The sequence below is a fragment of the Camelus ferus genome, chromosome 15 (genome assembly GCF_009834535.1).
Source record: "Camelus ferus isolate YT-003-E chromosome 15, BCGSAC_Cfer_1.0, whole genome shotgun sequence".
Lineage (NCBI taxonomy): Eukaryota > Metazoa > Chordata > Mammalia > Artiodactyla > Camelidae > Camelus > Camelus ferus.
In genome coordinates this window covers 52,979,191-53,001,794 of record NC_045710.1, presented here as the reverse complement: position 1 = coordinate 53,001,794, position 22,604 = coordinate 52,979,191, and the positions used below count along the sequence as shown (strand labels likewise).

General features: G+C 36.8%; 1 protein-coding gene and 1 pseudogene across 4 annotated transcripts in view; both read left to right on the top strand.

Annotated features, from left to right (window-relative positions):
• The first annotated feature begins 6,761 nt into the window (after window positions 1-6,761).
• EXOC6B (exocyst complex component 6B) overlaps window positions 6,762-22,604 on the top strand; it is a 532,267-nt gene continuing 516,424 nt past the window's right edge. For 3 of the 4 annotated variants that reach the window (XM_006176112.3, XM_014551873.2, XM_032497820.1), the window contains exon 1: window positions 6,763-7,008. In XM_006176112.3, coding sequence (XP_006176174.1) covers window positions 6,896-7,008 — 113 coding nt within the window. In that variant the 5' untranslated portion in view covers window positions 6,763-6,895. Of the gene's footprint in view, window positions 7,009-22,604 lie in introns of all 4 variants that reach the window. The other variant, XM_032497821.1, reaches the window with a different exon arrangement.
• On the top strand, window positions 16,384-16,494 carry LOC116669066 (annotated as a pseudogene).

Here is a 22,604-nt window from a genome sequence, read left to right as displayed (position 1 = left end):
AAAGCTTAGTTAAGGCAGGAGGTGGAAAGAGTGTTCTCGGAACATGTTAGGAGAGCCTGGCTTAAAGCAGAGGTCAGAACTGGGGAAGGAGGCCTTGCTTAAAGTAGAGATCAGAACTGGGGAAGAATTCTAGAGCAGTAAGGAGTGAGACAGTACTAAGGGTCTGGAATTTAAATAGTAGTCAGGAGTGATTAGGATTGAAAGCAAAGAAGAAATTATGCTGAAAAGACCTCAGAGGGCAAACTTCTAGAGGCTGATCTCTGACCTAGTGTTGTTGGCAGAAGGCACCCTGTCTGTGCGTTGGCTTTGTCAGGACAGGGGTGGACCCATACATGTTTATGGCTACTGAAAAAATAATGGGTGGTATTGTTATCTGTCAGAGGGAAGATGGGAAAGAGTAAGAGCTGTTTTTACAAAGAAATTTGTTTAATACACTGAGTTTGAAGTGGTAGCAAGATATTAAACAGCAATGTACAGAAAGCAGCCTGAAATATGGGTCCCAGGTTTAGAGGTGAACATTAGGAGTCAACAGTAGAGATGATATTCTAGGATTAAATGAGATCACTCAAGGAAAGAGTGTGAAATGGCTAGAAAAGGAGGTTGAGAAGAAAACCATGTGGGCAGATAGAATTTAGAAAGTGGTGAAGAAGATTAACAAAATACAAGCACAGTAGGAGTGAGCCAGGAGTATTGAGTGCCCTAGAAGCTAAAGGAGGAGAACGTTCTAAGAAGGAAGGTAGAGTGTATCAGCTAGCTGTTATTGTTAGAGCAGGCAGGTAGCTAGATATGAGCAGAGAAATGGGGACATGGGCAAATGGCAGAAAACCATATATCTTGTAAACAACGGGGGTCCTGGGACAGACCAAGAAAAACAGGATCCTCTGGACTAATAAAAAACCCCCACATCTTCCTGGTTGATAAGTGTCCTGGAGGCAGAAGGGTGGGACAGGACAGGAATCCCCACCATCCTAGTGTAACCTTTCGATCATTAAGATCTCCATCCAAATGTAACCTTTTGCTTATGATACCCCCATCCGAATGTAACCTTTTATTCATTATGACCTCATCCAACTTCCCGATCAAGACTAAATAAGGATGAAAAATCCCTCCTCCCCTCTTGGGAAGGCGGATGTGGGATGAAGATCAGGCAAGATGACCCCAAACCCCTCCCTGCCAATGAATATTCTGCCCATTCACTTTTACTCCCATATAACCAGCTTGCCAGGGAAACTCAGGGCGGCCACCCACCTGGGTCTGCCAGCTCTTTCCTCGAGAGTGTACTACCCATCCCTTAATAAATTCTTGCTTTGCTTTCTTAACCTCTGCGTCTTCTCTCTGAATTCTTTCTGCAACAAGACAAGAACCTCTCCACCCCAACATTATTACAATACAGCTGTGTAACCAACCACCCCAAAAAGCAGTGGCACACAACAAAAACTTAGGAGTTTGTGGTCATCTGATTCAGGCTGTAATTTCTAGATGAGCTTGGTAGATCTTCTCCATGTGTCTTTCTTTCTTCCTAGACCAGGGGGCTTTTTAAAGGCATGCTTTTCTCATGGTGAAGCCAGAAAGGTCAGAGAGGAAGCCCAGCCATTTCAGTACTCTGCTTATCACTTGTTCATCCCATTGGCCAAATCACGTCCCATGGTTGAGCCCAAAGTCAAAGGTCAGGGATGCACACCCTACCTGTAGTGGGAGGAATGGCAAAGTTACATGGAAGAGTGAAGAACTGGGAAGAATAATGCAATGAACTACATACAGGCAGTCAAGTAGGTGTGCTCGCTAACATTTCGTGAAGACTTGGGATAAGGATATAAAAAGAGATCTACTCCCCTCTTTTCCTGTTTCCTGCCTTCATTCAGCACCTGGGGTCAACGCTGTCAAATAATGGATAGAAACGAAGTAGGATGAAAGCTGGAAAAAAGTCTTTGGATTTGGCAATTAGAAAGTTTATAATCTCCTCTGAAAAGCCATTTTCCAGGAATGATTTGTGTTAAGACATTAAGGATAAATGGGAAGTGAAGAGAAAGAGTGAGTGTAGAATACATTTCAGGGTAGTAAAGGGAATGGAGGACCTGAAATAGCTCAGGGATGCAGGGTTGAAGGAAGAGATTTTCTTTTTTAATTTTAACTTTTTCCAGCTTTATTGAGATGTAATTGACATATAAACATTGTATAAGTTTAAAGCATCCAAAGTGATGACTTGATATAGTTACATATTACAAAATTATTGCCACCATAGCATCATATCACATAATTACCATTTCTTTTTTGCCATAAGAACATTTACAATCTACTCTCTTAGCAATTTTCAAGTAAATAATATAGTATTATTAATTATAATCACTATGCTGTACATCCTCAGAACTTATCTTATTCATCTTACAACTGGACGTTTGTAACCTTTGACAAACATCTCCCCATTTACCCCATGACCCATCCCATCTCTGTTTCTATGACTTTGCCTTTTTTGGATTCCACATATAAGTGATATCATATAATATTTGTCTTTGTCTGGTTTATTTCACTTAACATAATGTCCTTAAGGTTCATGTAAGTTGCTGCAAATGGCAGGATTTCTTTTTTCTTATGGCTGAATTGTACTTCTATCTCTGTCTTTCTCTCTTTACCTATCTATCTATCTCACATTTTCTTTATCCATTCATCTATTGCCAGACACTTAGGTTGCTGTTTCCATGTCTCGGCTATTGTGAGCAATGCTGCAGTGAACATGCGAGTGCAGATATCTCTTTGAGATCCTCTTCTCATTTCCTTTGGATAAATACCCAGAAGTGGGTTTGCTGGATCATACAGTAGTTTTATTTTTAATTTTTTGAGGAACCTTTATACTGTTTTCCATAGTGGACATACCAATTTCTGTTCAAACTAACAGTGCACAAGGGTTTCCTTTTCTCCACATTGTTGCCAATACTTGCTACCTATTGTCTTTTTTTTTTAATTGAAGTATAGTCAGTTTACAACGTTATGTTGTGTTAAGACTTTTTGTCTTTTTGATAACATCCCTTCTAACAGATGTATCGTGATATTTCATTGTGCTTTTGATTGGTATTTCTCTGATGATGAGTGATGTTGAGAACACTTTCATGTACCTATTGGCTGTCTGTATGTCTTCTTTGAAAAAAAGTATGTATTCAGGGTGGAGTGGCCAAAATGGCAGAATAGAAAGACAATCTAAGGCAGTAAAAGACCTGTACTTGAAAAACTGTAAGATACTGATGAAAGAAATAGAAGATGACACAAAAAGATGGAAAAATGTAAGGTGTTCATGGATTGGAAAATTAATATTGCTAAAATGACTATATTACCCAAGATAATCTATGGATTCAGCGCAATCCCTATCAAAACCCCAACAACATTTTCACAGAAATAGAACAAATAATTCTAAAATTTGTATGGACACACAAAAGACCCTGAATAGCCAAACAACCTGGAGAAGGAAGAAAAAAGCTGGAGGTATTATGCTCCCTGATTTCAAACTACTACAAAGCTATGGTCGTTACAGCTGCATGGGACTGGCACAAAGGTGGACACATACATCAATACACAGAACAGGCAGCCCAGAAATGAGCCCACACTTACAAGGGCAATTAATCTGCAACAAAGGAGGTAAAGCTACACGATGGGGGGAAAGACAGCCCCCATGTAACAAATGGTTTTGGGAAAACTGGACAGATACCTGCAAAAGAATCAAACTGGACGTTCTCACACCAGGCACAAAAATAAACTCAAAATAGATTAAAGCGTTAAGCTAAGTGGAAGAAGCCAGATGGAGAAAGACAAATACTGTATATATCACTTACACGTGGAGTCTAAAAAATACAACAAACTAGTGAATATAACAAAAAAGAAGCAGACTCACAGATATAAAGAACAAACCAGTGGTTAAGAGTGGGGAGGGAGAGGGGCAACATAGGAGTGGGAGAGTGGGGGGTACAAACTATTGGCTGAAAAATTGGCTCCAGGATATTTATACAACATTGGAAATATAGCCAATGTTGTGTAATAACTGTAAATGGAAAGTAACCTTTAAAATTGTATAAAAATAAAGAATTAAAAAACAGAACAAACTTTAATTAGGTCCCATTTGTTTATTCTTGCTTTTATTTGTATTGCTTGGGTAGACTGCCCTAGGAGAACATTTTTGAGATGTATGTCAGCTAATGTTTTGCCTATATTTTCTTCTAGGAGGTTTATTGTATCTTGTCTTATGCTTAAGTCTTTGATCCATTTTGAGTTTATTTTTGTATATGGTATAAAGGAGTGTTCTAGCTTCATTGATTCACATGCTACTAATTAAACTTACAAGCTTCTGCACAGCAAAGGAAACCATAAGTAAAACAAAAAGACAACCTATGGAATGGGAGAAAATTTTTGCAAATGAAACCAACAAAGGCTTGATCTCCAGAATATATAAGCAGTTCATATGACTTAATAAGAAGGAAAGAAACAACCCAATCCAAAAATGGGCCAAAGACCTAAATAAGCAATTCTCCAAGGCAGACATACAAATGATCAATAGGCACATGAAAAAATGTTCAGTATCACTAATCATCAGAGAAATGCAAATCAAAACTACAATGAGGTATCACCTCACACCAGTCAGAATGGCCATCATTCAAAAATCCACAAATGACAAATACTGGAGAGGCTGTGGAGAAAAGGGAACCCTCCTACACTGCTGGTGGGAATGCAGTTTGGTGCAGCCACTGTGGAAAACAGTATGGAGATTTCTCAAAACACTAGGAATAGACTTACCATGTGACCCAGGAATCCCACTCCTGGGCATATATCCAGAAGGAACCCTACTTCAAAAAGACACTTACAGCCCAATGTTCATAGCAGCACTATTTACAACAGCCAAGACATGGCAACAGCCTAAATGTCCATCAACAGATGACTGGATAAAGAAGATGTGGTATATTTATACAATGGAATACTACTCAGCCATAAAAACTGACAACATAATGCCATTTACAGCAACATGGATGCTCCTGGAGAATGTCATTCTAAGTGAAGTAAGCCAGAAAGAGAAAGAAAAATACCATATGAGATTGCTCATATGTGGAATCTAAAAAAACAAAAAAACCCAAAACATAAATACAAAACAGAAACAGACTCATAGACATAGAATACAAACTTGTGGTTGCCAAGGGGGAGGAGGGTGGGAAGGGACAGACTGGATTTCAAAATGTAGAATAGATAAACAAGATTATACTGTATAGCACAGGGAAATATATACAAGATCTTATGGTAGCTCACAGAGAAAAAAATGTGACAATGAATATATATATGTTCATGTATAACTGAAAAATTCTGATCTACACTGGAATTTGATACAACGTTGTAAAATGATTATAACTCAATAAAAAATGTTAAAAAGTAAAAATAAAAATGGATTAAAGACTTAAATGTAAGACCTGAAATCATACAACATCTAGAGGAAAACATAGGCAGTACTCTCTTTGACATCAGTCTTAGTAGTATTTTTTTGATATGTCTACTCAGGCAAGGGAATCAAAAGCAAAATAAACAAATGGGACTACATCAAACTACAATGCTTTTGCACAGCAAAGGAAACTATCAACAAAGCGCAAAGGCCACTTGCTGAATGAGACAAGATATTTGAGAATGATATATTCAGTAAGGGGTTACTATGCAAAGTATACACAGAACTCATACAGCTCAATATCAAAAGAATACACAACCAGATTAAAAAATGGGTAGAGGATCTGAATAGACATTTTCCAAAGAGGACATACAGTTGGCCAACAGACACATGAGAAAAATGCTCAACATTACTAATCATCAGGGAACTCCAAATCACTAGACTTGTGGTGATCATTTCACAATATATGCAAATATCTAATCTTTATGTTGTACACTTGAAACTACTAATATAATGTTGCATATCAATCATATCTCAATTAAAAAATCAAAAAGAAAGAAATTCATATATATGCTTGTATATACATAAAATCTTACACAGATAGACTATTTCTGAAAGGATATCCAAGAAACTGTTAACAGTAACAACAGCCAGGAGAGAGATTGGAAGGAAGAGGACTGAAGAAAGAGGAAGGTAATTTTTACTATGTAAGCACTCTTGTAATTCTTTCCCTAGTGAATTCTGATGCAGTTGGTTGTTGGACCAGTGGAGCTATTATAATAAATTACAAATTTATCAGCCCAGTATTTCTTTCCAAGGCACTTTTCCAGCCCCATCTCTTACTACTACTTCTCTACACACCAGTGCAAATGAAGTTGTTGTTGGCTTTCTGGGTGCTCCTCACACCTTCCGATGACATCTTTAATTTTCAGGCTTAGTCTCTCTATGAATCCTTCATGGCCAGAAGTGATCACTGTGTTCGTTTATCTAAACTAGTTTACAGCTACTTTCTGCTTTATCTCTTAGTTTTTGGTTTCTCCAGCTTTCTCCTCCTGATGGTTGAAGCATCGCTCTCTGCAGAAACCTAGTTAGTTCTTTCTTAATATTCGCGTCTATAGAACTTTTGCACTTCGCAGCAAGGATCTTATATAAGAATTTGTAGGATTAGTGCCATTGCCTGACTTAGTCATCACTGCATATCAGTTGTTAATGTTCCTGCCTTACAGTGGAGCTTTCAACACGAGTTTGTGGAATCAATGAATAAACGAGCGAAACCCAGTCTAACCATCTCCCAGAGAACTACAAATCCCAGCGGGCGGTGCGCGGAACGTCGGCGGACGTGATGACGCAAGGGGGCGTGACGACTATGAGGGAGGGGTCGTCCTGCGGGTGGCCGGAGGCTGGGGAGGCTCTGGAGCCTTGGGTGAGAGAGCGAGTGAAAGGTGAGGCGAGCCAAGGAGGGGACGCGCTGCCGGGCGCCCCCAGTCTATGGAGCGGGGTAAGATGGCGGAGGCGGAGAGCCTGGAGACGGCGGCGGAGCACGAGCGGATCCTCCGAGAGATCGAGAGCACCGACACGGCCTGCATCGGGCCCACGCTCAGGTACCCTGGGTACCGGGGCCAAAGATGGGCAGGCACGGGTGGGACCGGAGGGCAGGCTCCTCTCGGGGCTGTGCGCCCGGCCGACTGCCCGCAGGGCCAGCGCCAGCCCCTCCCTTCGGAGAGCCGGGCGAGCGACCTCCACCCTCGGCGAGGCGGGTCTCAGTCCGCAGCCCCGACGTGGGGTCCCTTCCCGATGGTCGGCGTCGGCAGCCCGGTTACTCTGTAGGCGCCTCCTGTCTCCCTCAGGACTGGGGCAGCCTTCGTTCTCCCTCCGAGGCTAGCCCGGCGCCGGGCAGCTAGAGAGCGCCCGACTGACGGTGGCTCTTAGCGGAGGCTCCGCCTGAGGGCATCACCCTTCTCCCTCCGACGCAGAACCCGTCCCGCCCTAGACAGAAGTCCAGCTCTTCGGGCAAAACCGAATTCACCCCACGATCTGTTGCGTGGAAATTAAACTCTTGCCTCCTTCAAATTACAACCTCTTCTCAGAAACGAGTTCCTGAAAATCCTAGGCCTGGAAGGAAGGAAGTTTCCTTCAACCCGCGCCCCCGTCTCCTGGGAGCGGGTGCTTGCCGAACCCTGTCAGGAGGACGATCTCTTCTAAAGGTGCAGCCTCATGGTGCCCTCATCCCTGAGAAGTTATTTCCCCGCCGTCCCCTGTTACCATTACTTTGCCAACACACTCCCATTTTATTTGGAGATGTCAAAACAAACTCCCACCTTCCTCAACTTATTTAGCAAAACTTAGGTACCATTTACTATGTACAGTGCAAGACATTTATTAACCGATTTACAAATATAACTTATTTAAACCACAAAAGAATGTTATTAGGTAGGCACTATTATTACCTTCATTTCCCAGATGAAGCATATAGAGGTTAAGTGACTTGTCTAAGGTCATAGAGAAAATAAAGTAGGGGAGTTGGGATTTCTACTCAGCAGTCTGGATCCAGTCTGCATTCTTAACCTCTGTTCTGCCTCAGTTGGGGACTACCATCTACCTGTACTTTCTGTTAGTTACTTACCAAGTGCAATTTCAAACTTTCTTTCTCCTTCCTCTTAGTTTACTAGTGCCCTAGAACTAACTTGTCTTCATCCTTCCTGTGGCTCCTTCTGATCTCCATGCAGCCAATAGAGAATTATCTTACCCATTTCTACAGTATTGGGTCACTGTTCCTCCCTTTAAAAAAAAAGTTACTACTCGCTGCTTGGTTTTTTTTTTTTTTTTTATTCTAATATTGAAGTGTAGTCAGTTGTCAATCTGGTGTACAGCATAGTGTTTCAGTCATACATATACATATATTTGCTTTCACATTCTTTTTCATTATAGATTATTATAAGATAATGAATATAGTTCCCTGTGCTATACAGTATAAACTTGTTGTTTACCTATTTTATATATAGTAGTTAGTATCTGCAAATCTCAAACTCCCAATTTATCCCTTCCCACCCTCTTTCCCCCGTATCCATAAGTTTGTTTGCTGTGTCTGTGAGTCTGTTTCTGTTTTGTAGATAAGTTCATTAGTCTCTTCTTTTTTCTTTCTTCTTCTTCTTTTTTTTTTAGGTTCTGCATATGAGTGATATCATATCGTGTTTTTCTTTCTCTTTCTGGCTTACTTCACTTAGACAATCTCCAGGTCTATCCATGTTGCTGCAAATGGCATTATTTTATTCTTTTTTATGGCTGAGTAGCATTCCATTGTGTACTGCTTGTTTTTTCATGAGGATAGTTGGCTCATGAAAGTATCTGAAGGAAGGGCAAGCTGGCGACTTTACTTATTTCCACCTGCACAGCTTCCTTCTCTGGGACACATTGTTAGCACAGTTCTCTCAGTGCCATCCCTGGGCATGACTATCCTTAGTCATGCTTTTTGTCCCTTATTGCATTATAATCATGACCATCATGCTCCTCTCTTTTCCTGTTTTCTTGAGCTCTTAAGGGTAATTGACTCATTTTGTTATCTTTACTTTTATAAAAACTGAGGACTAACTTACTGGTATTCTAAATGCATTATTAATGGATATTAATATTTGGTTTTCATAAAACAAAATGTTATTAGTGTTACTGAGGATGCTGTTTCAGTATTTTTCTAAGAAATTTGGCTACTGAGCTATAGATGGAAGCCAAGCAAAGCTGGAGCAGTTGGGATTACCAGAGTTTTTAGGAAGGATTCTTTATCAGAACATCTCCACTGTTGTCATGAGTTGGTTGTGGTTTTCAATTGCTGTTATTCTTATATGATCAATGACTTAACTTAGTGTTATCAGTTTAGTTTGTTGTGATTTATTATGTTAACCCTTCACTGAATAGTGATGCATATTTGTTCAACTGAATTTTGGCCTGTAATTTTCCATTATCTTGACTTAAGGATATATGTATCATGTTTAAAATACATTACTCATTCTCCCTAAAATTTGCTTCGTTATTATTACTTAGTTCTTTTGGGGTTTTGTGGGTGTAGATGGATTAGGAATCTTTTGTCCTAAAGGGACATGGTAAAAAAAAAAAAGTTTAAGAACCACTGCGTTGGTTTTAGTTGCTTTTCCTGATTCTTTTATCATTATTAGTGGGTTTTCATTTTTGACCTTGTCTTGGCAGATAACCCTAAATCTTACTATCAGACCCAAGATTCAGTCACTTGCACATCCTGTAATATAAGTAGTACCCACTGTCTTTGTCTTTAGTCTGGCTCGTTCTCACCCATATTCATAGGGGATGATCTCATCTTTTTTCCTTATTCCATTCAGAGGCAGCGGCATGCACAGACTTGATATTTCAGATCCCAGGCCTTATCCTGGGTGCACCTCCATTAGTGTTATCTCCTGGTTTTATATCACAATCATTAGACAGGTTTGATTAAGGCAGTCGGCGCTCCTCCCTAACTTTACCCTCAGTCTCAAAACTCTACTCCTCTTCATCGTCTTTCCTAATTCTTCCGTATTTTGAGGTAGCATTTTTAAGGCACCAGAGTCTTAGCTGTTTCTGACATAAGTTTTATAACTGAAGAGGGACTAAAGAACAGAGGATAACAGTAAATTGATTGCAGATATAAGATTAATATACACATCCCTAAAATTCCTGCTTTTCACAAAAATCCACTTAGCTACATCGCCTAGTCAGACTCTTTTTCTTTGCCAAGTATTACATTACTTGCTTTCCCTGCTGTGGTACCAAATTATTCTTCCAGCTTTATCCCTTTTTGTTTGAGGAGCCACAGTGACTTGACTTTTTCACCATATAACAATCCTTATTTTAATCTTGAACAGTATGTGTACTGTTAGTTGATTCCCATATATCATAAGGGAGTGCCTCGCCTTTTTTATTGAAATTCTGAAAATCCCAGGCATATTCATGCATATAGAGGCTGTTGCCTAGCAAATTCTTTTGGGAAAGCAGCCATCTCTTTCTTCTCTGTCTTCATATCAAAAATTATTTTGTTAGTTGCAAGTTCTAATTTTGCAGATGAGGAAAGAGGCCCATAAGATGTTAGGGCCTGACTTTTTAAAAAAATAATATTGATTCCTGCTTTGTAGTACTAATACTAAAATACTGATCACAAATCACTCATGAATAGTAGTCCATAATTTCACTTTTCAAATCCCATCTATATATCTCTAGTCTTTCATATCACTTATCCAGTAGAAGCCATTTCCTTGCTTTGCTCTGCGTGCTAGCAATTAAAATTCAGTCTTAATTGCTATTTAAGATTTTGTTTTTAAACTTTAAACTTTAACAGTGAAATAAATGCATTTAAAAACAAATGTAAATTAAAAAAGATTTGAGCTTTATTGAAATATAATTCATATACCATACCTTTCTCCCATTTAAACTGTCCGATTCAGTGGGTTTTATTATTTTTTTCTGGTACATTCAGAGTTGTGCAACCATCATCACAATCTAATTTTAGAACATTCTTATCACCCCCCAAAGAAACCCCATACCTATTGGTAGTCACTCTTCATTCTGTCCCCCTTCCCCAGGCAGTCACTACTTTCTGTCTTTATGGTGAACATTTCATATAAATGGAATCATACAGTAAGTGTTTTTGTTGTGGCTTGACATAGTATTTTTAGGGTCCATCCATGTGGTAGCTTGTATTGTTACTTCATTTCTTTTCATTGCTGAGTAGTATTCCATTGTATGAATATACTATATTTTATGTATTCCATAGTTAATGGACATTGGGTTGTTTCCATATGTGGGCTGTTATAAGCAGTGCTTTTATGAACATTTGTATACTAGTTTTTGTGTGGACATATGCTCATTTCTCTTGGGTATGTACCTGGGAGTGGAATTTCTAGTTCATATGATAACTGAACATTTCAAGGACCTGCCAAACTATTTAACAAAATGTCTATACCATTTTGCATTCCCACCAGCAATGTATAAGGGTTCTAGTTTCTTCATATCCTTGTCAGCACTTTTTATTATCTTTTTTTAGTCATCTTAGCAGATATGAAGTTGTATCTCACTGTAGTTTTGATTTGCATTTCCCTAATGGTTAATCTTTTTGTGTACTTAATAGTTATTTGTTTATCTTCTTTGGAGCAATGTCTGTTCTGATCCTTTGTTCAATTTTTAGTTGGGTTATTTATCTTTTTATTGTTGAGTTGTAAGAGTTCTTTATATATTATGGATGTAAGCCTTTTACCAGATATATGATTTGCAAATGCTTTCCTTCCATTCTTTGAGCTGTCTTTTCATTTTTGTTGATGGTATCATTTGCTGCACAAATGTTTTAAAATTTGATGTAGTCCAGTGTATCTAGTTTCCATTTTTTTGCTTATGCTTCTGGTTTTATATCTAGGAAGCCTTTGCTTAACCTAAGGTTACAAATATTTCCTCTTATATTTTTCCCAAGAGTTTTATAATTTTTTCTCTACATTAAGGTCTGTGAACCATTTTGCCTGTAGTGTAAGGAAACATGTCCAATTTCATTCTTTTACCTCTTGATATCCAGTTGTTCCAGCACCATTCGTTGAATGTCATCTCTCACCCAGATATATTTCTGATTGATTTATCTTGATCTTTTTACTATGAAATTTATATTCCTTTTCTGTAGCAGAAACTTAACATTCAAGACCCTGTCATTGTGTTTATTTGACTTTGCTGTTCAGCCTGACCTCCCTTGTTGAGCGTTCTCACTTGGGAAGAAGTTTTGCTCTAACCTTTTCAGTTAAAGAATTTCTCTTTTTAGCTTAATTGCTGCCTTCCATTTCTGAGGTTCCTCTGTTACAAGAATGATGTGATTGCTGTATTTTATCTTGGTAAATCCTTTACTTTAGGGACTGATTCTTGTCTTACCTTATGGAATTGTTTTGTGTTATACCACCCAGTTTTAAGATTAACATAGAGTGTTTTAATGATAGAATCTTATCTATTTAATCTTTTTCACTGTTAAAACATGTCAACGTTATAAAAATTTTGGAAACTATATTAAGAATTACTTATAATCATGTAACACAATGTCTGTTGTTTTGGTGCATTTCATTGTAGACCTTTGCTTTATATATTTTGTTGTTGAAAATCTGTATTCTTGGTGTAGTAACAATTTTCTGTTTTGCTTATTTGATTAAGTTGTTTGCAAAGCTGGTTCTTAGAGAAAACAAGTTGAGAGGATATTTTCCAAAGCTGTCTTACTCAATATTTTTTGACAACTAAACGTGAGGAACTGGCTCCCCCACTTACTACTCCTGTGCCTTTGATCACATGGCTTTGTTTTCCATCCTCTGGCCTCGCCCATTCCCTGTGTTGTACAAAAACCAGTTAATCATAATACTTGGTTCATGACACTTCCTCATTATTGGTCCCTGCATGGACCTCTTTAAGCAATTAATTGTTTTTATATGCAGTTAACCACCCGAGTGGGCACATTTTTCTCATCTTTAAAATGGGAATGACACTAACTACATTGTAGGAACAGTATTTGAAAAAAAAAAAAAGGGAGATAAAGCGTTCTTTACAGTATCTGCTGGGTGGTAGTCACTCTGATAATGTGAGTCAGCTGCCTTTGACCCTTGAGTTTGTCATGTGGACTTAGATATTTCTGTTTTTGATGTTATATTAACTCCTGAACTTTCTATTTGGAGTGGTTCTGGCCCCCTTCCCCCACTTTTTTTGCCTCCACGCCTGTAACTGAGGGATATAATCATCATCATCAATAATCAGACCCTGAGAGTGGTTATTTTGAGATAGAGTGGAGAATGGAGGAGATAGGAAACAACGTTATAAAAGCTCTTCAGGTAATTCTAATATACTCCTGACGATCAGTGAGGGGAAAGCAGTGATCTCCCATTGCTGATTGCTTAATTTTTAGTAGTAACTCCCTTTTAAAAGTAACATTTTTATATTTAATTTATAAATGTAATATAATGACTTTTAAAAGGGTAGAAGAAACACAGCAAAAAACTTAATCCTACCACCCCGTCACAACTCTTGTATTTGTATGTTTCTTTTTAACATTTTCCATATGCATTTTACTATATTGGAAGAGTATTATCATGTTGTGGTTTGCTTTTTCAGTTAACATGCTCTATACAGTTTCATACATTGTTATATATTATATATCTATATCATTTTCCTGGCTTCATTCATGAATTAATTTATTAATTCATTCAGCAAATATTTATGGAATAACTTCCATGTGCCAGATACTCTTCCAGGCTCTGGGATACAACAGGGAACAAAACAGACATGTCCTTGCCCTTCTGGACCTTACATTCTAGGGGAGCACTCACAGCATAAACAGACACACAACTACGTAAAGTAGTGATTAGTGTGATGGGGCATTGTTTCTGATAAGGTGGTTAGAAAAAGTTGTTCTGGCAAAGGTTTGAAGAGAGTGAAGGAGCAAACCATACGGCTCTCCTGGGGAAGTACCTTCCAGACAGCGGGCACAGCGGGAGGACCCTCAGAAGCATAGTGGTGGGAGGCGACGGTAGGAGATTAAGGAGGGTCCAGATCGTGTGGACTAAGAAAGAGACTTTGATTTTATTCTAGGTGTTATGGAAAGGTACAGGAGAGTTTTGAGCAGAAAAGTGAAATGCTCTTACTTAGGTGAAAGAACATTCTGGCTGCTGTGTGGAGACTGGAGTAAGAGAGGAAACAGGAAAACCAGTCAAAGGATATCTGCAGTAATAAGGGCTAAGTGATTGATGGCTGTAGCATGCAGTAGGGTGTTGGGGAGGAGGTGATGAGAAACAGTTGGATTTAAAATGTATTTTGAAAGCAGAGCCAAAATGTTGGATTAGTTATGATGGTTAAAGAAAGAGAGGAATCAAGCTTAATTCCAAGACTCTTGGTTGTTCTAAGTAAATGGGTGAATGGTGGTGCTGTTTATTGGAATAGAGTGTAAAGGGGGAAAAACTTTATTTTACTTCACAGCACTTACTACTGCCTGAAATGTAATTTTTGATGTCGCCTCCATTAGCATGTGTATTCCTGGAGGGGAGGAATTTTGTTCCTTTTGTTTGCTGCTATATCCTGCAAACCTAAAAAAGTGCCTGGCATAGAGCTGGTGTTCAACAAATATTGGTTGAATGAATAGAAGAATAAAATAATTGTACCACTAACTGTTAAATATCTGGGGTTGATTAACTGACTTGCAGATTAACTATCTTAAAAAATATGAATAGGTTTTTGAGAGAAAAAAAAAACTGCTGACAATCTTTAAAACTTTGACATACCAGAATTGTTTATTTTTTGGAATTAATATAATGTTAAGAATCCCTCTTTCTCTTCGTCAGAAGCATAATCGAAAATAATTGGCCCCTAAAGCCTGTCAGTTTTCAATATTTTGTACAGTGTTAAAATTTTTCAAATTTAAGTATGGTAACTCCAGTGATGAAAATGTCATAATCTAAGTACACATTGTATGAATAAAGCTTAGCATTTGGCAAAAAGTTAAAATTATTGTACCTTTGGGAAAGAGGGGTGAATAATGTTAAATAAGTTTCGTTACAATATTGGAATAGGATAATGATTTTTTTGTGGTTTGATGAAGAGAAGTTAGGTTTTATTTTAATGACGTCATTGAATTGTCAAGCAAATAGGAAAAATGAAAAACTAAAAAAGCTCTCTAGTAGCTGATAAGACAATGCTGGTTTGGTTCAGTCAGCAATGGGCTTCCTGTCTTATTTGAGCTAAATAAACAAAAATTTTTGTTGAAGCTCTTGCAGGTTATTCTGGTGTGTTATCTGATCAATTAGATTCAAACCATAGGAAATTAGTAGTCATGGGGAAATTAAATGTGAGAGCAGCATTTGGCAATCATTCCTGTGTTGACTTGGAAGAGTTTATTATTTATCATCAGGTCAAATATATAATGCTGGTGAAACCGATCTCTTGGAAATCTTACCTACTATAACTCTGGAACTAAAAAATGAATGGGTAAATTCTCTTTATTTGTCTAGGTTTGAAATATTTTATTTAAAAAATGGAAGAAGAAGGATATGAACCAGAGATATTTTTCCATGTTCTCTCTATTTCTCCATTTTTTTAGTTTGTAGTTTATCTTCTGTTACATTTGTAATGCAGATATAAGCTTATATGATTTTAATCCCCTCCTCCCCTTTTTACAGAACAAGTTGTGTCCTGTAAATACAGTTCTGCAGCTTAGTATTTTTACTTATCAGTATATTTTGGAGATCTGTCCATGTCAGCATGCAGAAATTTTCCTTATTTTTTTTTAACAGCTACGTAGTGTGAGTATACCATGGTTTATTCATCCAGTCCCCTATTTCTGTATACTTGGGTTAATTCCAGTCATTTGCTGGACAAAATAATGCAACAGTGAATAACCTTGAATATTTGTCATTTCTTACTGTACGTTTTATATTGTATCTGTAGGATAGATTCCCGGAAGTGGGATTGCTGGGTAACATGATGAATGTGTCTGTACTTTGGTAGGTATTACCCTCCGTAGAGGTTGTACCATTTTGCTCTCCTTCTAACAGTCTATGAAATTGCTCATTTCTTCATAGCTTTTTCAACAAAATGTGTGTTAGACTTTTGAGTTTTTGCCAATATGATAAATGACAAATGGTATTTCAGTGCAGTTTTTATTTTTACTTCTCTTACTGTGAGTAAGGCCGAACATCTCTTCATGTGTGTAAAGGCTCTCTCAGGTGTGTGTGTGTGTGCGTGTGTGTGTGTGTGTGTGTCTGTCTGTGTACTGTCTGCCCATGTCCTTTGCTTATTTTTTTAATAAGGTTGGTATTTTTCTTTTTGATTTGGGAACACCAGAAAAGAACTTTTGATAGTTTATGTTTTGCTTAAATACATCAGGAGTATACAAACTAAAATGGGTTGTGATTACTAAAACAAAGAAACGATTGTTTTTTAAGGAGTGAAAACTTCATTCATTTTTATTTAGCCCCATTGCTTCTCGGCCTTTTGGCTAAGATCAAGTGTAGTATCTGTTCTTATCAGTTTAATACCTTTTTATTCAGCCTTTTTATTATTTTGGTCATAAAGAGACATGAATAAACAGGCATTTAAAAAGAATTTAAAAAAACTATACCAGGAGGCTGTGATAACTTGAAATCAGAAGGTTTTTTGGGGGAGTGCAATAACATTATTAGAGAATGCTGCTTCATATACAAATAAAATTCTTAGCAAATCAGAGAATGCCAACATTTTAATAAATTCTTTACTTTAAAATGTTCTGGCATGCATTAATATGTTTACATAATTTCTAACATCAACACAATTAATATATGAATCAGCTGCAAAAAGTGATTGATAAGAACAGTTATTTAGTATGGTTTTGGAAGCAGTGTAGAATTTTAGATGACATTTATGACGTACTTCAGTTTAGAATATGATATGTATGGATATTAGGTCACTGAGAAAAAATAGATACTTTGATTCTTCACATCATTGAATTTGATAGTTTTTAGCATTTGCTAATGAGGCAATAGTTGATTTAATCACACACTGAAATCAAGCTTCTAGCTGAAAGTAACTTGAAGAAATAAAATTAGTGACTTATTTATGAAATGTGTGAATCTGGGTTGAGATGCTGAGCAGTTACGACATTTACTATTTTCTTGGGGGAAATAGCAAAAATGAGGGGGAGGAGTTAGTAAAAACTGAATTAAAAGCAGAGCTGAGCTTAAACACTTGAGACCTGAGCTGGCTAGTAGATTATTTCTCAGAGATGTCTGCTATGGCAGTGGGAAAAAAGAATAAAGCTGTTTTTGCAGTGTAGTAGTATCTGGTGGAGTATTTAGAAAACAAAGAAGACAGTTTGCTGACTAGCTGATGTTGCATGGACTTTGAGTATTTGAAATGAGGAGAGATCATCTAAGAAATAGACAACAGTAATGAAATATTTTAATGTTTTGGCTATTTAAAAAAACAATTTGTGGTGTATGTCTGTAAATTATATTTGTATTACATTTTACATTTCTAGATGTCCTCAGATATTAATGTTTTTCTTCAAATTGCAGGTAACTTAACATTAATATTTCCTCCACATTTTGACTATTTTTTTTAAGGGTGATTAATTTTGTCTTAACTCTGCTTTTGGGTTGTTCTCAATCTCCTTCCGTCCATATTCTGGTTAACAACTGACAGTTCTCTCTCTCTCTTTTTGTCTGATTTTCGCCTTGCCTTGTTCTAGAAGGGAATTAGATGGTTTTCAAAAATCTACATGATTTAAAAAATACATATAACAGATACGTCAAAGGTGGCGAGCAAATTGGGGCAAGGGAAAACAGAGGTAGGAAAGAGACCATGAAGTTGAGAGTGAGAGCAGTTAAAAGATTATGTTTGTAAAGGTAGGCCATCAGTTTGGCTCTAGCCTTTCTAGCAGCTAGTGCAAAAAAGAGACATGCTTTTTATTTGAGTTATGGTGTAAAATTAAAAAGTAGTTGCTTTGGAGAAGCACAGCTATTCTTGGTTCTGAGTAAGACCAGAGAACTGTTTCTCCCATATGTCCTCACAAAGAAGGCCCTGTATAATGTAACTTTAATATCCATATAGTAAAGCAGCAGTATGTGACAATCTGTTTCTTATGTTGTCCTTTAGTGAAAGCATATGGCATAACCAAAGCACAATTTAGTAAAAGCAGTTCTGCAGGGAGTCAAAGGAATGCAGTTCTCTGCTGGTCTTGGCTTAATCAAGTCATGGATTTTATAATACCTACGGTGGAAGTTGAGGGTGCATTATCCCTCTTACCCCCCCTTTTTTTGATCATTGATCACTTTGAGAATCTTATGAATGCTATAGACTCTCTCCTTAGTAAAATGCATGTGCCCAGTCTTCATACTTTCTAATCTGGAAGAGTGTATGCGTTGCATACACGTCAGGTAATTCTATACATTGCATACACGTCAGGTAATTCTTCTTAGTAGTCAAGGTTTTTGATAAGTGATGAGTATCAGTGAGTTCCAGGTTGGTTGGTGGTTGGTTATTTATTTATTTATTTGCTTTTTTCTCCTGAATGTATCACTTGCCAGTGTTCTTAGTTAAGTAAGAGCTATGTATGCTTTAAAAATAAACCAGCTGTGGGTTAGATTATTATCTTTTCATGAAAGTTGATGAATCTGAATAAAAGCCACCTTATTCCTTCAAAAGAAGTAGAGTGAGAGAGAGTACCTAAGGATAGGGCCAAGGTTCTTCTCTAGAAGTTACTTTGGTTGTGTTCTAGCGATGAAATAAGTGCCACTAAAGCCACAATAATTTTATTCAGAACAGTCTTAAATTTGATGTTAAAAAAAAAAAAACCAACCCATCATGGCCATTTAAAAATTTGCCAACAAGTAAAGAAACTGTAGATGTTTTGCATTAGACTATGTAATTTAGAATATACTTCCTGGAAAATGTATGCCCTGTTAAGGAGGTTATTTACCTGGAATGTCTGGAACCTACCCTGGTCTAGATTTATAATTAAAAAAAATTGAGATATATAAGTCCCAGGGGGAGGTTATAGCTCAGTGGTAGAGTACGTGCCTAGCATGTGTGAGGTGCTGGGTTCAATCCCCAGTACCTCCATTAAGTAAATAAATAAATAAGCAAACCTAACCCCCCCCCCAAAAAAAAACCCCAAAGCAGAGATATATAAGTCTCAAGAGCACGATGATTGATAAAATAAATTTAAGCATGTAATATATATTTGCGTAACTATTGTAAAACTTTAATAACATCCATTGCCCAGTTAAACATCCAGGTGAGCAAGAACTATCACAGTGCAACCAACTATATTACCTTAATGTGATTTGTGAAAGTGCATATGGACTGGAACTCTGTTAAAATACCTGTCTCCCATTCACAGTCGTGGCACACATTAACATGCATCTTGCACTGTAGTGAATTTACCTGCAGTTACTACTGTGAGTTGATAGTGAGATTAGATAAAAGCAAAAGCAAAAACAATGACAGTAGTAACAAACTTTCTGAAAGAACAATTCTATCATTTTTTGAGTATTTAGATGTTTCCAGTGTTTAGAATGCTAGATAAATGTTCTATTGTATGTTAGATAAATGATGAAGGCCATTTGCCAGAAATGATGATTTGTATTAAAATGACTCGTTTGCTGTATTTATTTTTGGTTAAGAAGCTGTAGAGTAACACAGGCTTTCAGTTTTGATTGTGTTTTTATTTTTATTTTTAAATTTTACTTGTATTTTTTATTGAAATGTAGTCAGTTTACAATGTGTCAATTTCTGGTGTGCAGCACAATGCTTCAGTCATCCATATACACGTATTTATTTTCATATTCTTTTTCATTATAGGTTACTACAAGATTTTGAATATAGTTCCCTATGTTATACAGTAGAAACTTGTGGTTTACCTACTTTATATATAGTAGTTAGTATCTATAAATCTCAAACTCCCAATTCATCTCTTCCAACCCCTTTTCCCCTCTGGTAACTGTAAGTTTGTTTTCTATGTCTGTGAGTCTGTTTCTGTTTTGTAAATAAGCTCGTTTGTCTTTTGTTTTTAGATTCCACATGTGAGTGGTATCATATGATATTTTTCGTTCTCTGTCTGGCTTACTTCACTTAGAATGACAATCTCCAGGTCCATCTATGTTGCTACAATGGCATTATTTCATTCTTTTTTATGGCCAAGTAGTATTCCATTCCAAGAAGTTCCATACCACAACTTCTTTATCCAGTTGTTTGTCGATGGACATTTATGTTGTTTCCATGATTGTGTTTTTATATACTTGGACATGGCAAATGGACAAAACATCCTTTGTCACTATGATATACTGTGGAGCACTGACATCTTGTTGCATGTCCAAACCTTTGCTCTATATTGTTCCCAATATCTCCATTTTAAAAAAGTGCTTTTTTATGTTTTTCCCCTTTGTAAATTGTGGATTTGTTTCTTTCCTCATATTTATGCTTGCTTTTTGTATTTCCCTTCTGCTTCCTGAAATTTAGAACTTTAAAACACACACACCCAGTAAAACATCTAAGCAAGCAAGAATCATCACAGTGCAACTAACTTTCACTTTCTGGGGAAATCTGGTGTCAATAAACAACAAAATTCTAAGGGTATTGATATGAAATGTGATCTTACCAAACAATATAAATGAGTAAAAACAGCATACATTGAGCTTGACTGAATCTATGTTATAAAGTGTTTTTGGTATGGAGTTTGGTTTTGGGAAAGACATGTTTGTGTAACACACACACACACACACACACACACACACACACACAAAAGAAAGAAGGGAGCTAGCCAAATATTTTGTTTTCAATGAGGTATAAGAATTACTCGACATTTGTAAGGAGAAGTGTACAACAAAGCTCTTTTGGCATTGGAGTATCAAAAGAAAGAGGAAAATGAAATTAGAAGAGCTCTGGAAATCTAAAGAAAAATAGACTATTGGAAGTATTTTAAATGGTAAATGTGGATCTGACTGTATAGATTTATTATTTGCTTTTTTAAAAATGAAACATTTTATTTTGAGATAGAGATTCACATGCAGTTTTAAGAAATTATACAGACAGCCCCTGTACCCTTTATACAGTTTCCTCCACTAGTAACATCTTGCAAAACTGTAGCACACTCTATTAGGACCAAGATAATGACATTATTTCTTGACAGTCAAGATATAGAACATTTTCATCATTGCAAGAATCCCTCATGTTGCCCTAACCACAGCTGTTTTCCTTCTGTCCTCAACTGCTCTTTAGCCCCTGAAGATCACTAAACTCCATTTCTATAATTTTGTCATCTCAAGAATGTTATATGAATGGAATCATACAATATGTAACATTTTGAAATTGGCTTTTCTCTTCCAGTGTAATTTCCTGGAGATTCATCAGAATTATTGTGGTATATCAATAGTCTGTTCCTTTTTATTGTAGAATAGTATTCTATGGTATACCATAGTTGTTTAATCATTTACCCATGAAAGGACATGTGGCTTGTTTCCTTGGCTATTAAAATAAAGTTGCTATAAACATTTGTGTAAAGGTTTTTGTGTGAACATACATTTTTACTTCTCTTGGGTATACAGCTAGGAGTGGAATTGCTGGATCATATGATAACTGTGGGTTTAACTATTTGAGGAACTGCTAAACTTGTTTTCTAAAGTAGCCATACCATTTTACATCTTATCAGCAGAGTATGCAGATTCTAGTTTTTCCAGATCCTTGCCAGTGTTTGGTGTCACTTTTTTATTTTAGCCATTCTGATATATATATAGTAATATCTCATTGTGGTTTTAATTTGCATTTTTCTAATTGCTATTGATGTCCAATATCTTTTTATGTGCTTATTTGCCATATCCAATTTGTTGAATTGTCTCTTCATGTCTTTTGTCCATTTTCCAATTGGATTTTTAAAAAAATAATGAGTTTTGAAAATTCTTTATAAATTCTAGATACGAGTTCTTTGTTGGATATGTGGTTTGCAGACATTTTCTCCCATTCTATGGCTTTCCTTTCACCCGCTTAGCGTAGTCTGTTACAGATCAGAAGTATTTTATTTTGATGAAGTCCAAGTTATCGTCCTTTTTTGGAGCATGCTTTTGGTATCAATTCTAAGAACTCTTTGCCTAGCCCTACATCTTGAGGATTTTCCCCTGTGATTTTTTTCCCCCTAAAACTTTTATAGTTTTACTAAAATATAAAGTCTATGATTCATTTTTGAGTTAATTTTCATAATTTTGTAATGTTTGTATAAGGAGTGAGACTTACTTCAAAATTTCTCTCTCTTTCTGCCTCTGGATGTCCAGTTGTTCTACCACCATTTATTGAAAAGGCTGTTTTTCCTCTACTGACCTACTTTTGCACCTTTGTCAAAAGTTACTTGGGTATATTTGTTTGAGTCTATTCTGGGGTCTTTTGTGCAGTAATTTTGTTAACATCTACAAAAATACCTTGCTGAGGTTTTGACAGGAGTTGCATTAAGCCTGTGTATCAATTTGTAGAGAATTTACATAGTCACGAGTCTTCCAGTCACAAACGTGGTATGTCTGTCAGTTTATTTAGCTGTGTTTTGATTTCTTTTCATCAGCATTGTGTAGTTTTTAAGCATACAAAATCAGCCCATAGTTTGTTAGATTTATACCTCGGTATTTTTTTTTAAGTGATTGAAATGGTAGTATTTTTAATTTTGGTGTCAGTATGTTCA